Below are 9,709 nucleotides of genomic sequence, written 5' to 3' on the forward strand. Positions count from 1 at the left end.
CTCAATATTTTGCAATCAGTTCCATTAGCTTTGCCTTCACAAAAAAATAGCGATCCTGATTTGTGAGTTTGTGTTAAAAGTGACATACCTTTCACGCAATACATATTTATATTTTCTCCTGACATTACTCGTGTCTGATTGTTTACACTTGTTTGGAGTGATGCATTTGCAGTTTCTTTTGGATATCCCACGATTTTGTAACATTTGTCTGCTGTGTGGCCTTTCATTCCACAATATTGACATTTAATTATAGGTTTGTTGGTTTTCTTATACTCAGTATTATTGTCAGTGCTATTTCTTGTTTTGTTTTGATAGGATCGGCTATGGTCTCTATTGAACTGTTTGTTCCATGGTTTGTTACTATGATCATCTTGTTTCACTTGCGTGTTCCGAGTGATTGATCGGCTCGTTCTATTTGAGTACTGAACTTTAGGTGTACCTGGACTCTGAGCAGCAGCAGCGTAGTATGGTTCCTTCAATGTTCTGCTAAGGGGTGTCAATGGATGTGCGCTGTTAAAGTTTTCTGCGTAGATTTTTAATTTGTCCAAGTTTTCTGGCTTTCTCTCTTTAAAGAATGCGACTAAATCTGGGTTGCAAGCTTGATAGATTCGATTCTTCAGCGTGAGATAGTAAAGGCCTACAAAGTCGTCTTGTTTTACGTTTGCCAACTCAAGCCATCGATTTAGAAATTGGGTAATTCGGTTCACGAATGTATTAAAGTCTTCTCCACTTTCCGGTTTTGCAGTGTGAAACCTTTCCTGGTAACCATCTTCCGTTAATCTAAATCTTTTTAGTAGAGCGTCTTTAATTTTACCATAGTCATCTGCATCTTCAGTTGTTAAGGTATAGAAAACTTTTAGCGGTTCTCCAGATAAGCAGTTAATCAAGTCTGTGGCCCATTTGCTTTCTGGCCAACGATAACCTTTAGCCTGAACTTCGAATCGGTGTAAGAAGGATTCTAGACAGTCTGAGCGTTCATCGTATGTTGGCATGCGTGGAAGTTTCACGAAAAATTCATCACTATTATTATGTTTTCTTTCATGACCGGTTTTTGTTTTTTCAATTTCCAGCATCATTTGGGTCCTTTTGGTTTCTTCTTCTGCTAAAGCTATTTGTCTTTTTAGTTCCCTTTCTTGGACTCTTTCTTCTCGTTCTTCTCTACGTATTCTTTCTTCATTTTCTTCTCTACGAATTCTTTCTTCTTTTTCTTCTTTTATTTTCTCTTCGCACCATGAAAATATTCTTTCCTGGGGTATTTCTAAGTCCTTTGCGAGACTTAAGTATCTTTTATATGCTTCCATTTTTGCAATAAATTAGTTACGATGTTTTATATATATTATATTGACAGGATACTGTTACTGACTGTTTTATTTATTTACACTTACTGGAATGAACTGTTCTATTTTTAGAAATCTCTCTCTCTTATTTCAACTTATTATGTATGTTGAATTTGATGCCTTTTATCGTTATATCTTATAAAGCAATGTGTCAATACAATGCGGAGTTATGACTTGAGTCCATAACAATGTGTCAATCGCGTGTACTCTAAACTATGTTACTACGAAAAATGTATCACCAATGTGTGTGACTCGTCGTTAGTTTGTGTACAATTATTCGCAATGACGCTAATATACTAGAGTGTGATAACAATAATAGGATGCCAAAATAATCCCAAGTTATCTATCACTAAATATAACACGACGGCTAGTAGACTCCTTTTATTATTATTTAGTTTTTAAAGACTCACTTTTCAGAACATAATATATAAGTGGTTTTCGGTAACAGTAATATGCCAAAAATGCATTTAAAACAAATCACTATGCAAAACAAATCACGATGTCTATAGTTACTATGTGATGCCCAACTCATGTAAAAGAGAATAATGAAGGATATATTTACCAACTCAGTTCGTGGCTGGGACCTCTCTCTTGTTCAATGGTTGTTCAACAATTGTAATTAGGCATTGAAGAGTGTTTAACAGTGATGTCTGAAATACAAAACAATAAAATATCGTAAGATTTACAATAGTTACAAAAGGTGTTCACAACATTGAGTGATTGGATGATAGGTGAATGAATCGTTATGGAATGTAAACATATTGAAAACAATTCATGAATGAGGCAAACAACAAAATGAAATGAGTGATATAATAACAAAGTGGACAAGGAATGAATGAATGAATGAAAAACTGAGTGAATAAATGAATGAATGAATGGATACTGTATGAATGAAAGAATGAAGGGAGGAATAAATGTATGAATGATTGGATAAATGAGTGAATAAACGAATGAATGGATGAATGAATGAATGAATGAATAAATAAATGAATGAACAATGAATGAATGAATAATTTATAAATGAATAAATGAATGAAGGAATGAATCAATAAAATGCTATTCAATTTGAATGAAAGAATGAATGGATAAATTGCTATTCCGTTTAAATGAAGAAATGAAAAAGAAAAAAAAAATTAATCCTGTAAATAGGGAGTTCAATTAAAATATGATCAAGTGGGGCAATTAAGAGTTTTACAATTTAAACTTTAAAGTTAGATGAAATAGATTTATGTAACTAAATAAATTCAATTCTTTATATGTGTCCCCTCCAAAATGTCATGGTCTCAAGTGAGTAAAGAGCTACTCGACTATGCATAAAGATATATGTAGAATGAGGCCCCAGAATTTACTAGTTACTATAAATGAAAAACAATTAACGATTTGTTTACAATGAAATAAAAATAATGATGAAATTTAATTAAAAGAGATAAACAGTGATCGTGGCAGTTACAAATAGAGATATGAATATTTTACGTAACTTATGATAATATGTCAGGTTCGTAAGTTTACGTTTCCAGGCAGTTGATGGGCTTGGATGATCTATTCCTCTGATAACAGGATTGGACTCGTAAAATTCCACTTCCAGGCAATTGGTAAGAAGTTATTGTGTAGTCCTTTGACAGCGGGCTTGGGTTTGATCCTTGAAGATTATACAATCAAAGTTAAAAGCTCCGGCGTCTTAATGGTGTAGATATAATATCTACCAAGTCCCAAAAGATAAAAATCTTCCAGTATATATATAGGAATAGAGCGACTGGCCGTCCGGCATAGATTGTGGAGAGAAAGTGAGTGTCAAATGTTAGACCTATCAGCTTTTATAATAAGTGGCTACGTGACAGAATGTAGAACGAAAAGTATTCACTAATTAGAAATTAATTCGAGGGAAGGCTATAAAAGGAAAGACGATCTAATATTAGAAGGTAAAGTTTATCTAAGCCTACCGAAATATAACTGGAGTGAGATGAATTCAGTTCTTAATAAAATAAAATTTAATAAGATAATTGTGAACAATCTTTACTGTGACACATACAAATACATACAAACACACATTTTTTAAATTTCCATCTTACACCAGTTCTTTCTTCCTTATTTGAAACTGACTAAAGTGTTATTTTTTGGAGGGTTGTTGTTGTTTGTTTGTTTGTTCGAGTGTTTGTTTGTTTGTTTGTTTGTTCGAGTGTTTGTTTGTTTGTTTGTTTGTTCGAGTGTTTGTTTGTTTGTTTGTTCGAGTGTTTGTTTGTTTGTTTGTTCGAGTGTTTGTTTGTTTGTTTGTTCGAGTGTTTGTTTGTTTGTTTGTTCGAGTGTTTGTTTGTTTGTTTGTTCGAGTGTTTGTTTGTTTGTTTGTTTGTTCGAGTGTTTGTTTGTTTGTTTGTTCGAGTGTTTGTTTGTTTGTTTGTTTGTTCGAGTGTTTGTTTGTTTGTTTGTTTGTTCGAGTGTTTGTTTGTTTGTTTGTTCGAGTGTTTGTTTGTTTGTTTGTTCGAGTGTTTGTTTGTTTGTTTGTTCGAGTGTTTGTTTGTTTGTTTGTTCGAGTGTTTGTCATCGTCTTTCTTTTTGTTATTGTGTTTTCGTTTTTGTGTTTTAAAAGTGTGACTATGTGGTCTTGTTGTATGACACTCGCGTTCGAATCGGGTTCGAGCCTCACCCGGCGCATAGTTAAGTCATTGGAATACTCTTTACTCACATTCTCTCACCAAACTAATGTGTAAAATGAGTACCTAGCCGTTAACAGCGTTGTCTCTGTCAGAAAAAAATTGTAAAATCGCCTAACAGGCGTCACGTCCGTCCTACATGTTAAATGTTGCTGTTGACCAGGGACCCTTTGTAAAGGGCTTTGAGCACGTTTAGTGAATATTGCGCTTTATAACAGCTCAATTTTTTTATTATCTTTTAAATTAAATTCCCCCTTATAAAATACACTTTCAATATACTCAGAAGACCCGCAATTTGTCGATATAAAAAATCCTGAAAACTGTCACTTTTTTCACGTTACGTTGGTCACACAGACTAACATGAGATGCAATGGCCATGGTTCAAAATTATGGTGTTTTGACGCTGATGTTTGTTTTTTGTTTTTTTTTTTAAATAGGGAATGAGATTAGCGGAAGAGTAGCGTCCCTTGATTGGAGTCACCCATAGTCTGTGACGTCATCGGCGGAAAAGTTATTAGAGAGAGAACGTCATGTTGGCTGTGCGCATGCGTCTCCCGTCCTCGTCCTAGAGGGCTCTAGTTTCAGGCTATATGTTAATGATGGCTACGGTCTGACGCGTACATATTGTAATTGCTTTGAACAAGTGGATGAAAACTCTTTTCGTGCTGATGTGTTTAATTATTTCCAGCTTTATTACGTATTACAATATGATCACAAAAATTCCTTTTTGTTGTGGCAGATGATAGAGATTAGATAAAAGTATTCATGCATTCATTTCCTCCCTCCCCTCTAACTCATAATTCCCTTTAATAAATTCATATATGACTTCATATCAGACAAAAAGGTCGCTGGGCATCAAATGAACCCTTTGAAGATTATTATTTCCTGTTTTCCAATGAATCATTTGGCAAATAAACGCTGATCTGATGTGTGGAGGGTGCGAGTTTTGAGCAGTGGCAGCTCTTAGACTCAATCGAGAGGAGGACCATCGCTTTCAAAATAAATCGTAAATACGGATTAATTTGTTGCCATAAGTATTCGAAATGTTTATGTTTTAGAAATAAAATGGTGAAATGTAATCATTTTAAACAATTTTTTAAAACCAATTTCAATTATTGTTACCAATTATGAAAAATATAATAAAATTAGTGGGGCTACAGCACTATAACCCCGATGCAGAAACTGCCACTGAAAAATGGGATCACGACAGGACGAAAGGTTTATAAAACCATGTGACACCATCACTAAAGATTTATTGATCTTTCAGAAATCGATGAGAATGTCATTAATACATCCAGTATAAATATAACCTCATAGATTTCGATTTCTGTCAGACGACACAAAAACGGACACTCGTTTTCCCTCCTGACGAATCCTAGCGTGGAGTCCTGTTTGTTTCTTTCTGAAGTTCTAGTCTCGATTGGAGAGTGAATCTGGATAAAAGAATTGTGTGGCCAAAGCTTAATTTGGTGTCACTATTGAATCGATTGCCTATTTCCAAAGGTGAAATTTCACCATTCTTAGTTTTTCATCAGGATGTATGTTATAATAATTCACCAATAGGTTTATGAGTGGAGATGAATTTAAAATATTTATTCCAGGATACCGAACTTGAATTAGAAAAAAATCCACTTCTATTCCGTATTGCCAAAACATGGAACAGTGTGAAATTTAAAACTAAACATGCATAAGACCTTAATGAATTTTAAAAATATCCTTGATAGGTAACTTTTTGCTTTAGAATACACACATGACGGGGCATGAATAATATGTCAAGCACAACATTGATGTTTTTTTATTGTTTAAATGTTTCATTTTCTGTCATTCACATCATCATCATCATCATCATCATCATCATCATCATCATCATCATCATCATCATCATCATCATCATCATCGTCATCATCATCATCATCATCATCATTACCATCATCAAAAGTACTGAAACCTTGCATTGAGTAAGTACTGCCCAGTTCACAGAACCCATTGCCTTGCACGATCATTAACCAGCATAATATTATCATTTATATATCATTTACCCTTTATCTATACAGTCCAATAAGGATCCTCAAAATGACGTCATCGGTGTTAGCAGCCATGTTGTTGATGGCAGGAATCTCCCACGTCGGTGAGTCATAGCGACCTTGACCTCGTGAAAATCTACAATATAACTACAAATAACAACTCAAACTGTGTATCGTAGAGTAAAGTGACTAAGGCCAGTTGGGTTGACAAAGACCAGCCCCGAAATGTGCCCCCTCCCCCCTCCCCCAGGTTTAAAGATATTAAACAAATACATTAAAACGTACATCACTTGATAGATTCACCTTTCCTCACATTGGACAGGTTAACTCTCTCCTTACCGACCATTTTCAGTAGTCTCCCAAAATGACAGGCTTACCAAGCAGAAAAATTTATGTTTTAAACTTAAACAATCTCTCTGCAAAACAACTTTATGTTCTTATTAATTATCAAAGATCATTCTGATGTACAAAATAAATCTGAATAAGAAAAATGTATATTGTGTCGTAACAAATGTGACGATTTTGCTGTAGGTGGTAAAGAGAGGGTTAAGTTGTTGTCAAGATAAATCATATCAGGAGGTTTAAAAATTGGCCTTTTGGCATTGAAACGGCCTGCCCTATGTTCTTTTTCAAAAATGGGGAGCATATCAAATAATACATTTTATATTTTTGTTGATTATCTTTCAATTTGGGGAACACATTTTGGGGCTGGACTTTGTCATACAATTCCAGGGTATACAGTTGATTTGCTTTGAATCTAAAGAACACATTTTATTCGGTATTCATCATCATCATCGTCATCATTGCATTTTTCATCCTGGGTCAGGGTATAGGCCACAGACAAACAGTTTTCATCCTTCTCTATCCTGAGATAGCATTTTTTTTTATCTCGTTCCATGTCTTATCACTTCTCTGTATATCAGCTTCTTTGCTTCTTCTCCATGTTCGAAGCTGCTTATTTGGCAAAAACGTCAGCGGGTCAGCAGAGTCCTTCGGCTTTGTCTGTTGTCCTTCATAAATTGTCATTCCAGAAACTCTTCGGTCGCCAAAGCTAAAAAAAGGGTTTGGTTTGTCCGTTTGCGTTTCTGTAACTGTTTGAGTTTGACGGAAGGGGTGTTAACCCTTGACAACCCCAAACCTGGAGGACCAGGTGACTCAAAAAAGGGGGAATCACACACCATTCGTCGCCTTTTACGACACGCTGGCTTGGCATTGGGCTATTCTTGACCCTCTCAGTTGAGAGACCCCGGATACCACGCGGGGGTTTATTCGGTATTACAAACCGGATGCTAGATATTTAATTAAAATTCTAAATTCCCGCTTGTTTGTCACGTAAACTATTTTTATTAGTCACGTAGTAAAATTTTAAGAAATAATCAATTCAGTTTAATTGCTTTTTAATTTCTAGTTTAATTTCTGTAACTTTGATTCCATCTTTAAAAGACATTTTCTAATGCTGTCCATCCAGGAACAATATGTGGACAGAAGAAGTAGATCACGTGATTAAATCCCAAAACAGTGATGCTTTTAACCAGTTAACCACGTACTCTGGAAAACACGTGTTTGAAAATTTGTCCAGAAACCTCGTCCTTCAGATATTGATCAATTCAAATGACCATCTTCTTGTCAAAAACTTTTAAACCTGGGAGTTCCTTAACGACTTTGAGAATCCCAGGTTTGAAAGTTTTTGCCAAGTTAATGTTGATTTAAAACGATCGATATTTGAAAGACGAGTTTTCTGGTCACATTTTGTAATACGCGTTTTTCCAGAGTACGGCAGGTAATTGGTTAAACCCGATTTTTTTTACCTTTTACTTTTAGATAGTTGTAAACATTTGGTTGAGACAATTGTATCTCTAGTTGTAAACATTTAGTTGAGACTATAGTATCTGAGACGTAAAAAGATGAGTGATGTCCCTTTGTTCATCTGTTCCGTGATGTTTACGTTGCTCAGGTAGGTTGTTTATCTTGTCTATGAAATCGTGTTTATCGAATCGCCCATTTACTGGAGACAATCGTATTTCAGAGGCAATAAGATGGCACACGTCATTCAACCACATACAAATTGTTGTGAAATTTTAAAAATATTGTAATATAAAAATTAAACTGGATTAATCTTTTTTTTACATTCTTTTTGTCCTCCATGCCAGTGTCCCAGACCAACATTGTAGAGGTTTATTTCGTAGTGGAGCCACAAGTGGTTAGAAAGTAAGTATGGATTGCTCTTTCTTTCGGTCTCTGCAACGTAGATGATCACACTATAGGCTTGTACAATGCAATGCTTTTATCTTTCAATTTATGGCACTCACGTGGTCTGACTATTACACGCGGCGCCATTATTAGAAAGAACATAAAATCCATACAACCTAAAAGTACATTTACAAAAAAAACAAACCCCCCCCCCCAAAAAAAAAAAAACAACGTTTTTTTCTCTCTCAAATACAAACGCGCATTCACTCACACAGTTAGACAAACAGACAAACAGACACTCACACAGTTACACAAACAGACAAACAGATACTCACACACCGACAATACAATCACTTGTAATCTTCAGTATTTCAGAAGACTACATTGATGTATAGGATTAAAACAGATGTAAATATAGCTCAGGTAATATTAAATCAATAGTATTTTTGTTTCTGTCTACATAAATTATATCACACAATTTAAAGACTTTCCTATCTCATGTTATTTATCTACTTAAAATATAGAATACTTCACTTGCTTATGGATGTCTTGACAACACAACTTTGCAATGGGCGAATATTCGACTCAAAAGGACAATGATATCTACTGACGTAATAACATAAGAAAATGATTAGCTTTTCAAAGGGTGGAAAAAATGGGAGAGTTTTTTCTGCAAATTTTCCCAACAATAAACTATTATTTCTATACTTTTGGTGTGGTTCTCTCAGATTATTTTGCTATTTTTTATTTCATTTTATCTATTTATTTATTTATTTATTTATTTATTTATTTTTTAAAACATTTGTTATTTTCTAACTCAGAGAATCCAGTTCTAGCGATGTGTTTGCGTTATTCTCTTCAAAATTGATATTGGTGTCTCTTTTTGTTGAAGGCTAGGAAAACGACCCTTCGAAATAAATATTGTAGCGATGTTTCAGTTGTCATACACACCGTGAATTCAGAAACCCGTTTCTTGTCTTGTCGAAAAGTGAGTGGAGCAGGTACTATTTGTTGATAACAACAAGAAATGAAGTGAATCGGAAAGTGCAGAAGACAACAGAGAATAAAAATTTCGCGGGGGGGCGATTGGGGCTCGAACCCACGATCTTATCGCACGACAACTTCGCCTGGTCGTGGAGAGCATGACTCTACCGTATGAGCTTTCCACGATTATCCATTCAAGCAACTGGGTCGACGAGGTCATTTTCACAAGTCTGATTAACAGGATTGTTCTTATATTTGCATTAGTAATGCTCTCTCTCTCTCTCTCTCTCTCTCTCTCTCTCTCTCTCTCTGTGTGTGTGTCTCTCTATCTCCGTCTCTGTCTCTCTCTGTCTCTGTCTCTCTCTGTCTCTCTGTCTCTGTCTGTCTGTCTCTCTCTCTCTCTGTGTCTCTCTCTCTCTGTCCCTCTCTCTGTGTCTCTCTATCTCTGTCTCTGTCTCTCTCTCTCTCTCTCTGTGTCTCTCTCTGTGTCTCTCTATCTCCGTCTCTGTCTCTCTCTCTGTCTCTG

The 9,709-nt window shown here is 35.3% G+C and overlaps 1 protein-coding gene across 1 annotated transcript in view; it reads left to right on the plus strand.

The window, feature by feature from the left end:
- The first annotated feature begins 4,946 nt into the window (after positions 1-4,946).
- LOC144976328 (metalloprotease mig-17-like) overlaps positions 4,947-9,709 on the plus strand; it is a 26,893-nt gene continuing 22,130 nt past the window's right edge. The window contains exons 1-3 of the mRNA XM_078920540.1: positions 4,947-4,991; positions 6,040-6,113; positions 8,160-8,217. Coding sequence (XP_078776666.1) covers positions 6,059-6,113; positions 8,160-8,217 — 113 coding nt within the window. The 5' untranslated portion in view covers positions 4,947-4,991; positions 6,040-6,058. The remainder of the gene's footprint in view (positions 4,992-6,039; positions 6,114-8,159; positions 8,218-9,709) is intronic.

Source organism: Berghia stephanieae, chromosome 7 (assembly GCF_034508935.2).
Source record: "Berghia stephanieae isolate SIO BIC M18660-M18661 chromosome 7, UCSD_Bste_1.3, whole genome shotgun sequence".
Classification (NCBI taxonomy): Eukaryota; Metazoa; Mollusca; class Gastropoda; order Nudibranchia; family Aeolidiidae; genus Berghia; species Berghia stephanieae.